This window comes from Mercenaria mercenaria, chromosome 17, assembly GCF_021730395.1.
Source record: "Mercenaria mercenaria strain notata chromosome 17, MADL_Memer_1, whole genome shotgun sequence".
Lineage (NCBI taxonomy): Eukaryota > Metazoa > Mollusca > Bivalvia > Venerida > Veneridae > Mercenaria > Mercenaria mercenaria.
In genome coordinates this window covers 23,330,850-23,352,964 of record NC_069377.1, presented here as the reverse complement: position 1 = coordinate 23,352,964, position 22,115 = coordinate 23,330,850, and the positions used below count along the sequence as shown (strand labels likewise).

The 22,115-nt window shown below is 35.3% G+C and overlaps 1 protein-coding gene across 1 annotated transcript in view; it reads right to left on the bottom strand.

Moving 5' to 3' along the window:
* Nucleotides 1-5,145: 5,145 nt before the first annotated feature.
* Nucleotides 5,146-22,115, bottom strand: part of LOC128550354 (uncharacterized) — a 31,049-nt gene continuing 14,079 nt past the window's right edge. Inside the window, exons 3-11 of the mRNA XM_053529260.1 lie at nucleotides 18,042-18,310; nucleotides 16,141-16,237; nucleotides 10,953-11,339; nucleotides 9,566-9,928; nucleotides 8,892-9,221; nucleotides 8,103-8,305; nucleotides 7,679-7,814; nucleotides 6,618-6,885; nucleotides 5,146-6,387 (exon numbers count right to left, since the gene is read on the bottom strand). Coding sequence (XP_053385235.1) covers nucleotides 6,207-6,387; nucleotides 6,618-6,885; nucleotides 7,679-7,814; nucleotides 8,103-8,305; nucleotides 8,892-9,221; nucleotides 9,566-9,928; nucleotides 10,953-11,339; nucleotides 16,141-16,237; nucleotides 18,042-18,188 — 2,112 coding nt within the window. The 5' untranslated portion in view covers nucleotides 18,189-18,310 and the 3' untranslated portion in view covers nucleotides 5,146-6,206. The remainder of the gene's footprint in view (nucleotides 6,388-6,617; nucleotides 6,886-7,678; nucleotides 7,815-8,102; nucleotides 8,306-8,891; nucleotides 9,222-9,565; nucleotides 9,929-10,952; nucleotides 11,340-16,140; nucleotides 16,238-18,041; nucleotides 18,311-22,115) is intronic.

The window sequence follows — 22,115 nt, the reverse complement described above, 5'->3', positions numbered from 1 at the left end:
ATAAACGCAATGTGCAATGATAGTTTTTCGCTTAACACACCTCTCTTGGACAACAAAGCCTTTTTGCTTAAAATTTGTAAGCATCCGCTGGCAAAACATTAATGAAAGATCGGAACTTTTTCTAACATAAAGTTCAATTTCAATCATTTGGAAATATTGCACATTGTGTTGAAATTAAAAATAAAACAAAAATCCCCAAAATAAACCATTTTAGAACTTTTCCAGGCACTATACGTTTCAGCCGAACAACGCATTTCAAGATGACACAAAACTGATTTCTCTTTGTTAACAGCGTCACAGTTCACCTGAAGGACATTGCTAAAAAGGTAAAAGTGCATACTTGTTTTACGTCCCGTAGAATACAATCAACTTTAACTTTAAATGCTTATATGTTCTATAATTGTTCCAATATCAAAAACCGTACGATCTTTTCCGTGAGAAATAAAAAGAAGCAATCTGAACACTTCAACCATGTGAAATTAAAGGCCTGTACTATCACGAGACTCCCGTGCATTTTGAACCTCGTGGTGAACAAACTGAATTTACTTTAAAGTATGGTGTCTCAGTTGAGCCAGTTATTTGATAATTTCAGAGAACATACATTAAAGAAGTGTTTATGAGATTAATATGCATGTGTACGAATATTTCAAAGTCTACTTTATATTAACGACGATAGAAAACAAGATTAGTGTGCACTCGGCAAATAGCAAGTCTATTATATTCAGGTGTATACTAAACACTGATCCCAATGTTCGTAATTTTCAGATTCCTTGGTTTCGTAGACAATCTTAGTACTGGACCGCTGCTTCCGCTGCCAACACTGCAGTAATGTAAAGTCAGTGTCGATTTCAATGCCGGAATTGCAATACACATTTATTATCAGTTTAAATCTATGAAAGTGTGAAAAATAACATTAAAGATACAAAAAAAAAAACGTAACTTTTGAGATATTTCTGATTTTTATCATCAGGTTTTCGCGCAAAAAGTTCAACTAATTGCATTTTGTTTGTTACGTAGCTATCTACAAAATTGTATACAAATTGTATTGCCTCCTAACATATTTGGATGTGCATCTTTTTCTGCGATTTATTCTCACTGTGTTTTTTTAAAATAAAACATCCTGCAAAATTTCTTATATTGTATAAAACATCGATAAATCAAAATTTGTTAGTTTACGACGCATGAATCATCTATAATAAGGAATCACAATACACATCTAACTTGTCCCAAACCAATATGCGGAAATACATTGGCCCAATGTTTCAAGATTGTCTAAAAAATACTTGCATATATCATGATAAAGCAAATATTTCGACTGTTTATATAATTTATAAATATACAATTACTCATGTTTGAGAAAGTTACGTTAAGTAATTTCGGTAGTTACCGCAGAAAGTGCCGAAAATTCCATTTCTACCGAATTTTCCGTGAGATAAGCGGTGCGTAAGTACATCAATTCCATTATAATAAATTAAACCTTTCTTAAACTTGCACAATCCTTCAAACGAATTTTGGATCGTTGCTAAATCTTGTTCACATTAAGTCTGAGACTTGTCTTACAATTTTAGGCAGTTTGGTACACCATACATAGAAACAATCTTGTCCACACATTACACTACTTCTATGTATGCTGAAAATAGCAACATGTATTTTCGTTTTAATACATGAAGTGGTCAGATTTGAAAACAAATTTTGTAATAAGTTTAGTTCTATTTAGGAAGACAATTCTCCTATGCATTAATTGAAAATTACAGGTAAAATATTTGCTTTGTTTATTTCCAAATTTCAGTTTTACTTTTTATACAGCTACTTTTAGTTGAGGTCTTGCAAACTGAGCTGTTTTTGTGCTATGGAACAGCTTCATTTGAAAGCTTTTGTTCACTATATTTTTACACCGGAAATGAAGGTCACTCTAAATTCAGGATGGCGGAAGTACCTTAATTTTCTTCAAATGTCTAATACTCTGAACTTAACCTAATTGTATGCAAAGAAATAACGAAGAATTTATGCAATATAGATTTTAGTATAAAATTTAGACCTATTTTTCTAGTCAAAGGCTACAAGATCATAAGTACATGTACAATAAACAAACAATTGCTTACTATTTTCCTCTAAGTCCTCTTAGGCAAAACTGGCTCGAGTTTTAACATGTATATAATATTATGTTCCGTATCGTCAACATTAAAAATCAAAGTTCGGTTGTTTCCATGAAAATGAAAAGTTGTTTTTATTCATTTGTACATTTCAAACGTGGATTTTACAGCTACATACAAACGTAAATTGCGTGAATTCCGACCCTCGTGATATGTAAACTTAGGTTATATAAAGTATGGTGTATTGGACAAACAATCCATAAAATATGACGGTAAATATCATTGATAAACTCTGTAAAGAGATCCTTTGGAAGCACAGAGTGCAACCAAGCAGAATAATAGCAGACTCGGTTTGACTGCGTCTGTTAATGAGAAGCCCACCCGCTTAGCTCAGTAGGGAGAGCATTGGTTTGCAGATTGCGGGGCCGTGAGTTCGATCCCCGGGCGGGGCGTATGTTCTCAGTTGACGATTTAATAAAAGAGATTGTGTCTGTAATCATTCGTCCTCTACCTCTGATTCATATGGGGAAGTAGACAGTTACTTACGAAGAACAGGTTTGCACTAGTACAAAATCTAGGAACAGTGGTTAGGTTAATTTTTGCCCGTTGTTACATGACTGAACTACTGTTGAAAAACGGCGTTAAGCCCAAAACAAACACACAAACAAACAAACTGTTCATGACAGGTGATGTAACGTGCAACACCCATCACGCGGCCACTTTTACGTGTTTATGGCAGGTATTATTTATATTGACAAAACCATCTTGCAAATATTAAATTGAATATTTAAGTTTATTACTTGGAAAAGAAAATGGAGTAAGAAATGATCGATTTACATCTGTTTATGTGACAAGACCTTGTTAACACTCACTTAATAAAAACCGTGTCTGGATATTTAATATGGCATAATCCTGGAAAAGGTGCTCTCCGATGGTTTTAAGTTTTGCTATCCATGTATCTATAAATATCCGAATAGTTTCATGAGTTGGACTTTGAAAATTAGCGTGAGAATTACACAAGTGTGAATATTTTAAACTTTGCTTCTATAGGTGCCTTAACGGCCGAGTGGTCAAGGTCGCTGACTTTGAATTCTGACATGGGATCGAAATCTCACTTGAGATGTGAAATTCTTTGAGAGGAAGCCCATGCAGCAGGCTTACCAAAAGTCGGTAGTTCTACCTGGGTGCTCGCCTACACCTGAAACAATGAATTGAGGGGCACCTAAGGTGGAAAATCTAGACATATGACGTTTATTGTTTCGTATCGGTATTACTCTAAACCAAACTGAATAAAAGATATAAAAATTGCTCCCGTTCTGTTTTCTGTTTCTTTTTTGTTAAATGAAGATGTAAAAGGTATTTTTTGTTTATATTTTACCCGTTTTATACCTTCCTAAAATGCATGTCCAATCCCTGTCAAATTACCACATATGTTGCAGTTTGATTTATTTGTTTGGATTTGACGCCGTTTTTCGACAATATTTTTGTTATGTAACGGTGGGTGTTGCAGTTTTCAAAATTTCAGTTCTTTCACAAACACATGCTCTTACTTGTAACGGAAAGCCAAAGTCTCGTAAAGATACCAATCTAGTCAAAATGAACCGACTTTCCTGCTTTCCTTTTCTCTCTCTTTCTGTTTGATAGTTTCACGTCGTCAAATTCGCCAATCAAATGACCTTTCAACTCTCAGCAAGCCTATCATGTTCATGTTGTCTGTTTTCTATGATTAATTGCAAATAATGTATAACGATCTCTCTGGTTATTCTAGGCAGTATCATGAGTACTTGGATTATGCGCATTTGATACTGTACTTGGATTATACGCATTAATACCATTCATTGACTACTCGCATTTAATACCGTACTTGGATTATGCGCATTTAATACCGTACCTTGGTTTTGCGCATTTGATACCATACTTGGATTATGCGCATTAAATACAATACCTTGGCTATGTGCATTTTAATACCGTTCTTGGATTATGTGCATTTGATACCATACTTGGATTATGCGCATTTATAAGACTCAGCTAAGTCTTACGGCTTTTAGATGTCAAAACGTACAGGCTATACGTTAGGGACCGTAAAACCTTTTCAAAGAAGTCATCATTTATAAATGACGTGTAAGCCGGCATATAAAGTGCCATTTCCGCCGCGAGATAATATACGTATCCCGGACGAGCCCCATCTCACATTTTGGTGTAACAAATCATACAGCATATCGTACTTTGACGAAAACTTTTATCTGTCTGTGGTGGGATTGGAACCTTGGTCGCTCGGGTGCTTTAACCAATTGGCCGAAAAGCCGATTCACTTCCTTCTGTAATACATGTAAGCCTTAATTTCAAGAAAGTCTATCAATCCTTCGATTCAATAAAAATCACCCACGTGACACTTATGCACTTCCTTACTTGAATACTTGCTTTAGTACAGAAAAGTGATTTTTTATTTCACTAAAATAATGACCATCACTTTGGTACTTTCGCGGTTGGATTGGCATCTTTTCTTCTTCTTATTAAAAATAATCAAGAAAATTCATATCTTCTTTTCGAGAAAATTAATGCTACAACAGCAACAAAAACAGTGCAGAAAGCCAAGATCTTTTAACTACTACCAACTGCAGAATGAAATACCAAGACAGTCGGTATGCATTAGGTTAGTCGTACATAGAAGCTCCTAATATTCATCTCTTATGTGATACTTGTTCTTATTCCAAAAGTAAAACTTAAAAGTCACACACTGGGCATTATTTGGACGCACCGAAATGCCCGTTTTAGTAGTAAGTTATGCATGCTTCTCATGTCATATATAACTTTGAAAAGCTCCTAAGCACTCTTCCAAACATTAATTTGTCAGTGCATGGTAAAACTTTCACAGTGATAACCGTTTGTACCAGAAGATTTGCAAGTGACTAACAAAAGTTAAGTACCTTCATATCTTATATCGTAGAGTAAAAAGACTCTTCCTTTTTTTCATTCAAACAATAATGCCAATAGGTTTTGTGAGTGTGATTTATTTTCAATTGTTTTAATGTGGTAGGAGTACATAAGGGCACAGTGACTGTCAAACACCGTTGTGTCTGCATCGCTAATCAACTGTCGAACGTCCAACGATAAAAGAAAGAAGAAACAATGAGAGATAACATACAATAATAATCAACCTGTCATGTTTTTAAAGATTTTAGATAGAATCCAGCCAAAAGTAGAACATAAAAGAACATTAATATCTTCTTCTTTTCTTGCCACTTCTAGACAATGCTAGATTATTTTAGGATTTCTGCAAATAATCGGACTTGTTAAATGAATGTTGGAAAATGAAAAAATAAATCCTCCATAACATCATATGATTCATTAGAAATGAAAATCAAAACCGCAATTCAAACATTCCCGAGGTATCTTATCTATATTTCCGCTCCAATACATGCACATGTCTTTTCTCCTAAATTCATTTCCTGAACATGCTGAATGGCTTTTACGAAAAAAAAAACATTCCAAATGAATAAAAGAGATTTTTAAACTAGAACTGTCACAGGAGTGACGAATAATACCCCCCACAATACAATACAGCTTTGCCACAGAAGTATGGCAAATTTTTAGTTGGAAAGAGGCCATAACTACGTCAAAAAATTGGTGGTTTGTAGCCAAAGTCGAACTTGACCTGTATTTTATGATGTTACAACTGTGTACCAAAAATCATTTAAATCTGTCATGCCTTTCATCACTTATTGTCCTAAAACCATGAGTTTGGCATTTTTTAAGTTGGAAAGGGGCCGTTACTACATCAGAAAATGGTGGTTTGTAGACAAAGTCGAAATTGACCTGTATTTTAGGATTTTACACCTGTGTACCAAAATCATTTAAATCTGTCAAACCTTTTATAATATATTGTCCGGAAACCATGAAAACAAACGGACTGACAGACAGACCGACCATCTGACCGACAAGCTCACTTCGTTTGTGGGGGTATATTTAATTACCAAATAATCATGTTTAGACATTCTACATTGAAATAACTACTTAAAATCCGTAAATAACGAGTAAACTAGAATCGATTACATTATGAAATGTGTTCGTAATCATTAATTTTTTTTCTGCTTGTCAGTTTGCAAGATTCCCTTATGTTACTGGGTTGCACGTTTGACGACACTGGGCAGACCAGTCGGAGGAGTTACAGAATAGGGCATCACAAAACACATATATCTCTTCATGGCTGTTTGAGTACTCGAAACTATCAAACACAAATCTTGTCTCATGCGTAGATTGGGAAATTATATGCGTGTTCGTGTTTACCTCACACCTGTAAGACAAAATATGGTTGAATTTATATGGACAAAGTAAAGTTAAAAAAAATATATATATAATTATTTCTTTGTATCTTGTTTCATTAAATCAGCAAATTGAATACAGAAACGCTGAATTTACTGCATTATCTTAAGTGTTGAATGTTTATCCAAAAGATTACTAGGAAAAGTTTTCTCAATCTGACCTTGTATCTAGATATGATATGAGTTGAATCAATATATATACCCATTCTTTATCAGAAAATACTTCATATGGTCATGCGCATGCTCAGTCGGTTTTGTGTAACACGTGTGTACTCGCATCCTGATGTTCCAGTCAGTGGCTGTTGTAAACACCTTGGCGTAGACGTGCGAGCCTATCTCAGCATGCAAAGGGTTTCCTTTACCAATTTCGTGGATGAAATCCTGATCTTTGTAAAATGACACGCTGACGGGGTATTGGGGACTACTGACATTATAAGCTATTGCGCTGGTCGCATTACTGGGAAATCCACCTATATAACCAATAGAGTTGATAAGATAGATGTAACAAACAGACAGAAACATACATGGCGATGGAATACCACAGGTCATCGCCTCGGAACAGGCTGTGTCAAAAACATGTGGTGAATTTAAATTAGGTAGCTGGCGACAAAACTCACTCTTTAACTTCTTCAATGTTTCTTTTTTATTAAGAGACAAGACAGACGCACAGGGTAAAGCCAAATTTTGAATTCCAACATAATTACATCATAAAAGAAAACGAGGAGATTATATGAAAGAAAGAATTATACTAGTATCGACTTATCCTGATAAGAAAGCAGACGAATAATTCTACACTTTATATGTATCGTGAGCATTATTAAGATTTATTTTATACAATCAAGATTACAGTGTTTAAAATAGACCAATGGTCACTAAACTTAAATGTCTTAGTATCTATGAACATGTACGTCAAATAAAGGCCTACTTTGTTGATTAATTTTATTTTGAAAATCCTTTTCATTTCAAACTATGTATAATTTAGGTGTATTTTCTGTTTATTGTGTAACTGTCAGTAATATTTGACCTTCAAATCGAAGGCCATACTAGAAAGAAATTATATGTGTTTTATGTACTTAGTGTGTAACTTTCTGAAAATAAATTATTATTGTTATCATTATTATATGTTTAAACCCACAATGGTCTCGGCCCAGTCACGTGCACACATTTTCACGCTGTGCTCAAATTGAGAAACATTCGAAATGCCTTAAAATTTCCAGACAATTTATTTGAAATCTACTGGAAATTGTTTTAAATCCATCATACCTATAGCAGTTCCGTTCTGTCTTATGTCACATTCTACTCCAACTGTCCAGTTATAGTGAAGCACTATAAACAGGTATACAGGATCGTGTTCCGCATAAATCAATTCGTTGTTATACACTTCAATTCCGTTGACAAGCTGCTCAAAGTAAGAAAGTGCCACTTGTTATATTATTATGATGTTATAATGATGTCAAGCATCTGAAATTACGGGCTACAAAATCATTTAAAAATACATTAAATTTCTTCTAATTCAGAGTTTGGCTAAAATATTATTATCCTATAAAAGTACAAGACGAATTCCTAAGCAATACCTCAAATGTTAAATTCGACCTTCCTAACCTGACCAAGCAACAGACATGGTACCCAAACGCCGGGTCTATCATTCTGAAACAATAATAATAAAGCTAGATTTTTGTACACTTACCAGTTCACTTGTTAAGCATTCGGAAAGGTCATGTTGAAATATTAGAAGGTCACCATTTTGCACACCTTTACATTTATTCTCTCCAAGGTATATATCAGATGCCCTTGCTGTTGGGTAGGTGTTCCGTATTTTGTCCATTTCCACCGTAATATTCCAGTGATAGTTAGTGCATACCACATGTATAGCTTCCTTCAGAGTGTAATCTGTAAGCAATGATAGTGCTGAGCAGCTGATATTATTGTCAGTTGTATAAATGTTTGGTATGCGACCACACCGTGCTTGTATTAATATGTAATCAATGGGCAGGATGGAATACGGAGTTTTTTCTCGTACTCAGATTTTGTCGCGGAATAACAAACATCCGTATAATAAGTATCAAGATAAGAAAAACAGAGTAGTGAATCATTTTGATATCTTTCTAATAGCAATAGGCATAAAAAATAAGAAATAAAAACGATGTGTGGCTGTAGTTATATCTTTTCAATCAATATGAGTAACTAGAAACAATATAGATCAATGAATTCGTTATTTAGATTTTCACTTTAGGTTTGTAAACAGGCAAACTTAAAATGAATAGTTACTAGAACAATGGTGATTTACAGACACATAAATTAGCATTGTCATATTCATTTGTTGGCTTGTTTTGTTAAGTTTTTAAAAGTAACGCGGTTCAGGGCAGATGGTGCTTTCCACTGTTTAGTGGTGGAGAAAGACTACACGTGACCAAACAAACTTGTTTCTGGTATTTAGTAAGCATTAGGAGGAAATACTGTATCTATGTGTACTCACAATCTTTAGTAGATGTTGTTTGAATCAAAGAAGGTGTGGTAGTGATGACCTCTGTTACCGGTGTTGGAGCTTTTTCAACGCGTACATAAGTTGTTGTGTTTGTTGTATGATTTTCACCTTTGAAAAAATTGTGTGCAATACACATGTATAATCCCGAGTTTCCTACGGTAAGATTCCTGAGTTCCAAATAAGATCCCAGACTCCCTGATCCATCCGGTAGTAGCCAAACATAGTCAGGTGCGGGATAAGAGTCTGCAGTACAGCGAAGGGTCAAAGCTCCAGGTCCTTCTGTATGTGTTTCATTTGCCATGAGGTCGATCTTAGGTGAATCTTAAATAATGTTGAGAATTTGATTTGAGCTGTGCCACTACCTAGAGATACTGAGATATTGACAGTGACTTATCATCTACTATAACAACATTATGTACTGAACATACAAGAAGATCATTTGGAACCATAAAATGCAACCAAGCAATTCAGTAATAGACCGCGGTTACCGAGTCTGTTTATAAGAGGCTATCAAATGTGTATTGCCAGATTTACAATATTTGTAAAAAGCATGTAAATATGCCATAAATCATATAGAGTCATTTCTTTAAATCATCGTTTTGTACGGCACTGCTGTGAACTGAAATATGTCGTAACAGTTTAAGAGTTATAATTTTAAAACTTACAAAACAATTGAACAGGAATCGTATTAGTTTGAACATAGCCATCACCAGTCTGGCTGAAAACGTTCTGTTGTGCTGTGCACCTCACTGTAACATTATTGAGGTCCTCTGTCATGTTTAATCGTAACACAGAGGTACGTGTATAAGAGCACATATTTTCCTTGTATACTGAAACTGTTGACGACGCATCAGATGTTACATCGACAGCATTTGTGGTATCGTTATTAAGGTAATAAAACCAAGCAATATCCCCTACTGGCTCACTGCCTACATCTCCCTCACAGGTGAAGACGACTTCTTCGCCCTCTGTTAAATTTGTGTTTGGGAAGTATGTAATACGACCTTTTTGTGAAAACATAGTCTGTGCTGAAACCAAAAGGAAAGGGAAGGTGGATATATTATTTTTCAGGAAAAATGTCAATATATTTATATTCCTATATCGTCCTGTTTTATTTAGAAATGCTTGCAACCAAATTGCAACTCCTTCCTTATCTGTTGTACGATAAAAATGAAATCTTGATTATTCTTTTCGGATTTTCATTATTTTTAAAACATGGCGTGGATATATATTAATTTATGTTGTGACATCTTCACCCTAAATTTAATAATTAAACTTCAACATAGTAACATGAAAGATAGTTCATATTTTGCGAGATAAAATAAGTGTAGATTACGTTTTATCATAATAATGACTTGTGTTTACGTACATAGAAAATGATAGACATACATATTGTATTAGAGAAAACCCGGCCCAACGGGCACGTTAAGTCAATTTATTAACAGTGTTAAATAATCGCTAAACTGACATACATGTACGTTCTCAGATTTTAATGTTTATCATCGCTTTGTACATTGTAAGCGCAAAGTATGTACGACATACTGGCTAAATAAATAGTATTAAGTATAAATGCCTACTGACAACTGTTACAGTTTATTGCTTTTCTTTTATTGCTTTCATTGTTTTTAAACGTTGACTATGTGAACCGTTTTTGATCATCCGATGTTTCCTTTCAGGATTCATATAAAGTTGCTGAAGATGTTACGAGTCAATTTTAAAAAGGTTTCCAAACTTCTATGGCGTCACTTACTCCGGCGCGAGCACAGGAAAAAAGTCTAGAAACAGTTATCAGATAGAGTTAACAGAAGTTGTAATAATTTGCGCCCAATAAATGATATTATAAGGTGTTTAATTAACACGTACACACTGTATGAAGAACATGGATGGAACTGTACACAGAGACAACAAGTCCACGACCTTTATAGGTGTCTGTGTCAACAAATAATTCCAGCTGATGCAATTGCATTTCTCATGTAGTAAATATATTGTATAAATATTTACAGTGCAAAATATTTCAAAATATCAACATTATTGAGATTTTATGCTACTTACCTTTCACAGCTATTTCAGTGGTATTCTCAATACTTTGGTTCGTTCCGTCAGAATAGTACACCTTACATTTATATTCAGCCTTATCAGAACATTCTATATTCCTGAACACGAGACCAGCAGTAGAATTGTTCTCTGTTGTTGGTCTTATTCCTTCAGTCCTGGATTCCAATGACATGTCTTGATAAGTTACATTAAATTGACTAAACTGATTTTGGAATGTCACTACAGTTGTGAAATTTGATTCATCTTTCCTTTTTCTCTGTACCTCTACTGCATACAGTTGAGCTTGCAATGGAATAATGTATTTGCAGGAGAAAGCAAATGTGTTATTCCCAAGAATCGCTTTGTCAGCACTCTTGGAGACACTAATAGAAGTTGCGGGTACACCTGTAAATGCAAATTGCCATTTAATATAAATTTATCAGTATTGCAATTTGTTACATTAACTTAAAGATTACGGGTTCATTTTGTCCTATTATCATCCAACGGCCTTCTTAATTATGGATTTCAAGAGAGTTATTCTGATTATTTCTTAAGTTATTCTTTCCTGTTCAATCTCCTTTTAAATTCCAGTTAACGAGATATGAAATATAGAGTGTACTTGTAGTTGGTTAATCGATCAATCGTTATGTAAATTTTCTGCCGTATAGGAAACAAGTACGAAAGTCCTGGTGACCAATTTTTTTTTTTGTGGGGGGGGGGGGGGGGGGGGGGGATATAGGGTATCATTTGAAAGAATTATGTCTGTTGAACAGGAATTAGCAAGTAAAATGATCATAATGATATCCATGAATCACTAAAGTCGTATTTTTTTACTGCAAAATGATAAATCTTACACTGTAATACATGTAACTGGAATTCTGCAAAATCAGCTAAGATTGAAAGCCCAAATTGTAGTGGTGTAAGTATCCATGCCAAATTCTGTCATGTTATCATTTCATTTTGAAAATGATACCTACATGTCGGTCGACCATAGATCTGTCATATGATTTCAGCAAAAAAAAAAAACAAAAAAACAAAAAAAAAAAAAAGATTGCTGATGAAATTAGGAAGTAGGAAAGTTGGGAGCAAAACAAACTGAGGACTATTTGAATTCGCCATTATGCTACTTTTTTCGCGCCATTTTCCTATTGTGTTTGTATACCTAAATAAAAAATGTAATGGTGTTATGTGGTTCCTAATGAAATGTGTCAGAGATTCGAGAGGAGGCGGGTTTTCTCGGTGGATCCGTTCTTGGAACTTAGCTGTTCCTATTGGATCCTAATTACTTTTTGTCGCCTAACCTTTCATCGGGGGACTCTCTTGTCTAAAGTGATGAGCAATCATATATATTTAATTGAATTGAACTTTTTGATCAGATGAGACATTAGTACAGTAGGAGGAGTGTATTCTCTTGAACTGCAAAACTGATAAGGTAATTTATTTTATAGAACTTTGTAGAACACATTAGTTTTGATAGGTGTTTAGATTTACCTGGAGACATATATAAATATGTTACAGAAAGAAACACTTATAATAAAAATCCGAATGTGCATTTGGTTACAAATTGACACATTTATGTAATGAACACTACATATTGGTCGTTCCTATTAAGGTATCCGATCCACAAATAGATAATATTTCGATATCTGGTGACCCCATGCATTTTTGGTATCATTTGAAAGAGTTGTGTCTGCTTAACAAGAATAAGTAAATAAGATTACCATAATAATATACACGAATCACTACAGTCATACTTTTGATTTGGAAATGATAAATCTTACACTGTAATGACTTGATACATTGTGAACTATAAAGTAATAAAATTAATGGTTATATTACATATTTTTGTCATGTAATTTATATTTTGTGTTTTAGTAGACAACACACTTTCTCATGATACCAAATTATTTGAGCTTACCAAGCATCAATATTTGATATAATCAGTAATTTTGAGTATATTAAAGACATTTAAAAAACACACATTTAAATCACGCATTTGATAAACACGCTTGATACAACCGTTTGAAGATTTTAGCGAATACTATTTCATAAAGGGTTACACGCCACCTTGATCATTTATACAGATTAATTTCTTGCCGGATGTGAATTAAGTTTGTTAACATATTTTTCACTCTAAGTATAGGACACAATTTGCGGATGAGAATTTTTGTGTACGAAAATAACATATAAAACCTTTCTGTTGGGTATGCAAAGGAAATGGCGACAATTCATAAAACTGTTGTTAAAATCTGCGAATCTCTGAAATCAAATTTTGAAAATACTTTCTTACAAATACAACACATCCCATAAGTGTAAATTCAACTTTCTAAATATTTTCATGTTCCTTACTACTGGTGAAACCGCCTCGGTAGCCTAGTGGTAGAGCGCCCGCTTCGAGTGCGGGAGGTCGTGAGTGCGATCCCTGGCCGCGTCATACCAAAGACGTAAAAATGGTACATTTGTACTAGTAACTTCCACGCTTGGTGCTCAGCATTAAGAGGGGTGGGATATCATGTCACGTGTCTACGGCGTGATATTCCAGTGAGGCAGCACTATAAAGTTGGACAGTGTGCTGAATGCTACAAGCAGACGAAAGACGTTAAACCTGATACATAGCAAAACCCTTTTTCTGGACTGTTTTTATATTTTCTGAAATACGTGCCTCAATTGTTAAACAAGGGCTACAATTTACCATTGTGTGGCCATATATCGATTTTCGTTTCTTTTATTTATAATATTCATTATCAGATTGTTTTTAAAACAGTCTATTTTAAAATTTATGATATTGTAAAGATTTGGTTGGTTCAAGAAATAACGGCCTGTACAAAGTGGATGAAATAGCACCAGCAGAAAATGAGCATGTGCATTATTGCAAAACAATATACATATGTATGACAATTTGGTTGTTTAAACAGCATATTTATTTTACAGAGTTGTTGGACATAGAACCTGTCAATTGTCAGGTTGGATGCCACTCAGTTAATATATATCTTTGATGCTATAATTTGACCTTATATCTTATTGATAAATCAGTTGATATAATATGAATATCGTCGCATCTATAGATGAATAAAGAGTCTAAGGTAGTAAATGAAGTGCTGCTTCTTCCAGAATAAAGTATATTACATGCATTAGGAATGCATGAATTTTGCTACGTACTCTACGCTATTTGTGTGAATTTCACATACATGTATAACCTTATGAATTTGCTTTTTTTTGGATAAACGCTTAAAATGGTGTAAAACCTCAGTTGGTGGTACTGTGTCAGATATCTAATATTTCAAATATAATTTACCCTGGATCAAAATGGAACTAAACGGTTAATATAAAATATAATTATCGTTCGAGTAATTTCCAATTTGGCATCGTACTATGACACTATGAATTGCATGGATGTGTTTAAAGTATATGCATAGAGGCATTTGGCATCCACACACGGTTGCCTCCACTTTCCCAACATGATTTGTCAGTATTATTTTTGGCTGAGATTCTCTAACGTTTCGATGTAGAAAATATTTCAGTTTTGAAAATTTAATGCAGTTCACTGCACATATATCTAAAATGATAGTGCGTTATTGAAGTTCCTTTTCTTGGTTAGAGTGCCTATATGGTAACAATCACTGTTAATAGGAATATGCTGTATTTGCAATTACATGTACAGAAGCCATCTTAACCATACACAAAAAAAAACATAAGGAATTGGTTACGGACATCATTTTAACTGATAGTACTTACAGAGTCGAGAAAATAAAACGATGCCAAATTATTCTATATTCAACAAGGAAAGGCAAACATGCGGCTTAATGGACATTGGTGTTTGTGCATGGTTGGAATCAATATCTGATTTGGTAGTAGTCTAAATGGTTATTGTGTAAGATAGCCTAGAAGATCACACCAAGTCATTTTTCGTCAGATGATATAAATTTTGTTTTCAAGTAATAACACCATTTGGTAGCATACGTACGTCCGGGGATAATTACACTGACACCGACATTTAAGTGTAACATAATAAAAAAGGTTTTAGGTATCACCTGTTGAGAGGCATACACCCGCTACCTGTAAACCACAGACCTTCATTCTCAGTTCCTAACTTGACAACTCTTTAATAAGTTGTGAGGCAGGTAGAAAATGAAAGATTGCCTCAATCATGGGAACCATGGCATTAAATCCCAAAAACATGAAAAGTGATGAATAACAGCAAGTCTACCTCCCTTTTTAACACTGTTTCACAGGTACATGTCTCGGTACATCAGAACGTTATAGAAGAAAGCAGTGTGTCCTTCTAGTGATGCGGAAAAGTGATTGACGCAGCACATAATGTACTAAATTAATTGACACTGTAATATGTTGCACTAATTCAACTGACAAAAATACATAATTCACTCTATTGAACGACACAGTAAAGTAACTAGTGTTTCAACGTCGCTATAGTTTGAAATATAATAAAGGAAGAAAGGAAATGTAAGGATTAGGCAAACAGCAATTGTCAATTCTTTACCAATCAAAAGTGAAACTTTTAGAGGTTGTTGATTCATTGTGCTTACATCTGACCTCAAACGTTGATGCAATGAAAGCTAGGTTTGACTGGTCGCTAAAGGCAGTTAATGAGATACACATTCTGTTTGTTAGACTAAAATGTGGTTTAAAGTCAAACCTTTATTATTTGCTAGAATTAATGAACCGAGTTTGTTATTGTCTTGGGACAGAATTCACATGAAAATTTGTACAACGGTTCTAGGTGTTAAACCACGGAGTCTTAGTTCTTGGTGAATAAGGAAGATATCTTTGTCTTTGCAGTGAAAAGAAAATGTTATTAATGATAAAAGTAAAATGACTGCTATATGTAACGTAATGGTACTGATTTTCCAAGAGTAGTAGAAAATGATCTCTAAGATTTGTTTTGCAATCTAGACAGGCAGATGTGTGGGTACTGACAAAAGAAAAGGTTAATATAGAAAAACTAAAGTAATGTAGGCATTTTAGAATCTGAGTACCACTCTTTGGTAGTATTATGAGGAAAGTCTGTTTCGTAAAGATATCGAAGTTGCCAGATACTTAGGTTAAGTAATAAGCCCCCTTGTAACTATAATGTTATTGAAACGCCCTCGGAAAGAAACGGAAAGGTAATTTATTTATGTGTAACAGAGTATTTTCGCACTTCTGTTTATACAAAAATGCTCAATATCTTTTATAAATGTTTTCTTACCTGTAAGCCTACTTCCACATGATCCTTCCGTAAGTTCTACATCATCTACTGCTATATCACCATGATAACTATTTCCTCGTAGTCCTTCCAGTATTATCTACAAAACACATGTTCATATGAGAATGAAACGAACGTCTGAACAATGCTAGGATTGGATTTGTTTTCAACGATATTCGGATTGAAAAAATTATATTCCATTTACTTATCGCGTACATAATTACGACAGAAACGTTACTTATACCACATCGAATTATTTTAGATAACTATGGAAGCCCTGGAGGGACAAGTGACTTCCGTACTTTCCACGTTTGACTTCTAACTTTTGCACTTTTCACTTCCAACTTCTTGACTTCCTACCTTTTACTTCTAACTTCCGCACTTCTGACATCTAACTTCCACACTTCTGACTTCCAACTTCCTGACTTTCGACTTCTGATTTCCAACTTCCACACTTCTTACATCCGACTTCTTGACTTCTTTCTTCCTGCTTCTAACTTCCGCACTTCTAACTTCTAACATTCTTACTTTCGACTTCTGATTTCCAACTTTCACACTTCTTACTTCTTACTTCCGACTTCTTGACTTCTTTCTTCCTTCTTCTAACTTCCGTACTTCTGACTTCTAACTTCCTTACTTTCGACTTTTGATTTCCAACTTCCACACTTCTTACTTCTGACTTCTTTACTTCTTACTTCCTGCTACTAACTTCCGCACTTCTGACTACTAACTTCCGCACTTCTCCTTCTTCTAGTTTCCGCACTTCTTACTTCTAATTTCCTGAATTTCGACTTCTGATTTCCAACTTTCACACTTCTTACTTCCGACTTCTTGACTTCTTTCTTCCTTCTTCTAACTTCCGCACTTCTGACTTCTAGCTTCCTTACTTCTGACTTCTGATTTCCAACTTCCACACTTTTTACTTCTGACTTCTTTATTTCTTACTTCCTGCTTCTAACTTCCGCACTTCTGACTACTAACTTCCGCACTTCTAACTTCCTGACTTCCTACTTCCAACTTCAGAACTTTTTACTTCCAACTTTCCCTCTTTGGAAGTCGGAAGAAAGAAGTGTGGAAATTTGAAATCCGAAGTCAGAAAGTTGGAAGTCAGAAGTGTGGAAGTTAGAAGTCAGTAGTGCGAAAGTTAGAAGATGGAAGTAAGAAGTCAAAAAGTCGGAAGTAATAAGTGTGTAAGATGGAAATAAAAAGGCGAAAGTCAGGATGTTGGAAGTCAGAAGTGTGGAAGTTAGAAGTCAGAAGTTTGGAAGTTAGAAAGTACAATTGTCCCTCCAGAGCTTCAATATTAAACCCTTTAAAAGGATTGAATATTCTAACATTACTGGTAACAGAAAAATAAAACATGAACAATTTTCATGACTATATCTCAAGAAGACGAAACGAAGAACTTTAGAATTTTAGACTGACTTTTAGGGACACAGATGATACGCGATTAAAACATATTAAATAAAACTGACCTAACTGGTACAGGCATACACATGCATGTCCCAACTTGACCTGGGTTCCAACATAATAAACAGCTTAATATAATGCAAGAACCAATTTAAAGCCCATGGCATGTACGAAATTTGACTACTCACATCAAATGTTATGGAAATTTGCGCTAAGCTTTCATTTTCGTGGGTTTGGAGAGGAAATGAAATGCCATTTTCGGTGGGTCTTTCATCTATATTTTCTAAAACATTTTATACCCGACACATTTGAAATATTGTTTTAATACAACAAAAAATACAAGATAAATAACCTCTGATGTGTGTGTATATATATTTTTTATTATATTGCGCAGATTGTATTACAAAACTTTATCATTTGCCTGAAGCGAGAAATCGAGGATAAACAGTCAAAATAACATAATATTATTTCTTCCTTTAGGGGACAATACGTACCAAAAATGGTTTATCCGCTGTAATGTTGATACTACCTTCCAGCCATAGATTGCTCTGGTTACCTTTTTTGTACCAGATGGGAGATGATGGCAATGACGGTCCAGACTGTACATATACATTAAGTACTCCAATACCACTACCATACATGTTATACCAGAAGTTGAAACAACTTCGTCCTTGTTGATTTGGCGATATTTCTGGGCTAATCAAGCGTGCTTTATCACCTGTCCTGCTTGGAGCAGATGATTCTATATATACATAGTAGCCAGCTAAAACAACAACAAAAGTATTTTTACTATTTCTCGTGTGTATGTTTCATGCAATAGCCTCAATTTAGTTGAATCGTTTAAACAAGCAACAGAATATATGGAGAACGCAACGATCTTATTGAGTATCCGATGAGAAGTTTTATCCACTGTTCTCTTATTTATGGCTGGTCACAGATTTTAAATGGGGACAATACGCTGCTGTTCATGGAAATACACCCTTTATTACTGAAGGTTCTGTGTTCACCGCATCATTAACACATATGTGTCTTAATTGTATTTAGGTACATGTAAGAAGTGCAAGTGTTAATTTCTTCTCAACCTGGAGCTAGAGGGCGCGAACGGCAGCCTGCAGTTCCCTTATGGTCAACAGACAAGCTCAATCATATCGAGTCTGCAACATTTTCATTTCTGTGATGCTAGGTGACCCTTTTCTATTTTACACTTTTGATCAGTGAAAAGCGTCACGTGACTATAATACTTGTACAGATTACATTATATGTATAGCAATAAAACAGTTGTGTGATGTTATGGCAATTAATTTCATTTCTAAAACAGTTTTGTCATTTAAAACCTCAGTCCTGGCATTTGAAGCTGTGAAGAAAAGTAACATTTTTTTTCACGAAAGACAGCTTTGTAACTTTGTTTGTTTGTTTGTTTGTTTTGGGTTTAACGCCGTTTTTCAACAGTATTTCAGTCATGTAACGGCGGGCAGTTAACCTAACCAGTGTTCCTGGATTCTGTACCAGTACAAACCTGTTCTCCGCAAGTAACTGCCAACTTCCCCACATGAACCAGAGGTGGAGGACTAATGATTTCAGACACAATGTCGTTTATCAAATAGTCACGGAAAACATACGCCCCACCCGAGGATCGAACTCACGACCCCGCGATCCGTAGACCAACGCTCTTACCTACTAAGCTAAGCAGGCGGGCTTTGTAACTTTGAATAGTAAATCAACGTGGGTTTTTTAAAAAATGGCGAAAAACGATATCAGTGTTCTCGCCTGTAGATCTATTTGAAACTACCACTAGCATACTATCATATACATTAAAAATATTTTTCTATATAGACAAAATAAAATCGTTGGTGAAGAACTGAGCCGAAACCTGATAATCTGCAAGTACGTTACGTTATGTCTACAGTACCATCCAGGCATGGATCGTTACTTATTCATTTACAGGTACCGCTATTTCACGTTTAGTACACGTTGGTATAAATATAAGTTTGTACTATATGGCTGTATCATCATATTTATAGAATATGCCCAGTGTACACTTTAGTAGCTAAGATGCATGTATATTTAATACATGAAATTTGACAAGATATAAGCGCATTGGTGCAAGGCCGCGTATTTTTTATTTATTTATTTTTTTTTTTTTTCTTTATTTGCTTTTTTAGTTTTGTTGTTGTTTTGATTTGGCATGTTTAGTAGTTTGACTTGTCAAAACACTACATGGAATATTTTTGCACCTTTCTATTCTTATATAGAGTATTCGTAAACAGTAGTGAGACGAGTCGGAAACACTGAATAAACATGAATTTTGAATTCGGTGGACATGTAATACGTTATAAATGTATATACTGTAGTCTTAGATACAGTTCGCTCGTTCAATTTAACTAAGAAGGGGAAACATACATTTTAAAATATTCTCGTGCATATGCGTATAACTCTATACATGTATTAACGATACTGTTGATTCACTTCTGTATTCTGATGAATACATACTTGAATAAACAACTATAGTAGTCATAAACACTATGTATATCCGAATGGTTCTTCCGGCAGAACAGACAACAGCTATAGCGAAGAGCATGCTTGAGCGTCAATTGAAACCAGAGAGAACTCTCATCGATCTGGAACTGCAACGAATGGAGGAAGTCAAGGAAAAGAGCAAGCGTCATATTTCAACACGAAAGACAGACTGCACTGGTCGTAAGAATAAGAAATCTTCTCGAACGAAGGTTTCTCCAACCGAAGAAAATCAAAATTCAACAGAGCATGAACTCATCAGTGTTATCGGACCCGTATTACAGTGAGTGATCATTATATTTCCCCTTCTTTCGTACTTGAGAGTTTGAAAGGACTACTTCTTTATTTAAAAGGTGGACTGAGATGTTTGATTGCGATATTTGTTTGAAAAACTTTGCACGAAAGGATAATATGTTACGTCACAGAAAAGCTGCGCATTCTGACTTGAACTCTGATGATGGATCCATGTCAGGTATTTCTGACAAAGAAGACATTTTTAGACCAGTTGGAAACGATTATGATCAGGGTGATGATACCTGTATGAAAACAGAGGAGGAGTCTATGGAAATTGATCCCTGGGACGAAGTTGTTGAAGAGGCGTTTTCAAAATGCCAGTGGCAGTATGATTCTAAAGTCGCTGAACTTTTAAAAGAAGATTTAGAAATCAGCGAAAATGATGCAAAAGAAACAGTTTTCCAGGACATGAAAAGTACATACAGAAAAGCCCTAATGAATGCATTTTGCAAGAAGCTACTTTGGTTCAACGCCATAAAAAAGATGCCCTTTATAAAGCTATAAAGGACACCATAAATCAGCTTTTTGAAACAGAAATTTATGAGAGTGATGAGGCACTAAAGTACGCAATCCTTAAGAGGAGATTTCTGTTTGATAAAATTCTTCACACTTTCAATATACATCAGCTGGATGAAGAAGACGACTTAGATTCGGAGGAAGATTCTGAGACAGGAGAAAAGCAGATTTAGAGAAGTGAAGCATGGAGCGATGAACTGTGTACAGGATATCATATTGTAACTGTAACTGTTTACACAAAAAGTGCACTTTCAATAATATTGGCTGACATATAAAGTTAAATTAAATCAATGCACATTGAGATGATTACAACCGAAAGAAAAGAAGGTGAAAATAATTGTTGGAAATAAAATATTTATCAGTCAGAGTTGTTCGTGATTTTTTGTTCTCAAAATTAAGTTTAGTACTAAAACCTTTGAAATATGCTAGTTCTGGCATTTATGGAACCTCCGGAGTCCATTAAACTGGTCTGCGACTGTTTCTGGTACACTCGCAGACTTTCAGGAATCTCCGTACCAACCGAGTTAAGACTAGTTTTGGCATTTAGGGACCCTCCCGAGTCCATTGCACTGGTCTGCGACTGTGTCTGGCATACTCGCAGACTTTCAGGAATCTTGGTGCCAATCGAGTTAAAGACTTTCAGGAATCTTGGTGCCAACCGAGTTTAGACTAGTTTTGGCATTTTGGGACCCTCCCGAGTCAACTGAACTGGTCTGCGACTGTTTCTGTTATACTCGCAGACTTTCAGGAATCTTGGTGCCAATCGAGTTAAGACTAGTTTTTGGCATTAATGGACCCTCCCGAGTTCATTGCATAGGTCTGCGACTGATTCTGACACACTGGCAGACTTCCAGGAATCTTGGTGCCAATCGAGTTAAGACAAGTTTTGGCATTTAGGGACCCTCCCGAGTCCATTGCACTGGTCTGCGACTGTTTCTGACACTCTCGCAGACTTCCAGGAATATTGGTGCTAATCGAGTTAAGACTAGTTTTGGCATTATGGGGCTCTCCTGAGTCCATTGCACTTGTCTGCGACTGGTTCTGACACGCTCGCAGACTTCCAGGAATCTTGGTGCCAATCGAGTTAAGACAAGTTTTGGCATTTAGGGACCCTCCCGAGTCCATTGCACTGGTCTGCGACTGTTTCGGCACACTCTCAGACTTCCAGGAATCTTGGTGCTACACTCGCAGACGTTCATGCACTGATCGGCGACTGTTTCTGGCACTCTCGCAGACTTTCAAGA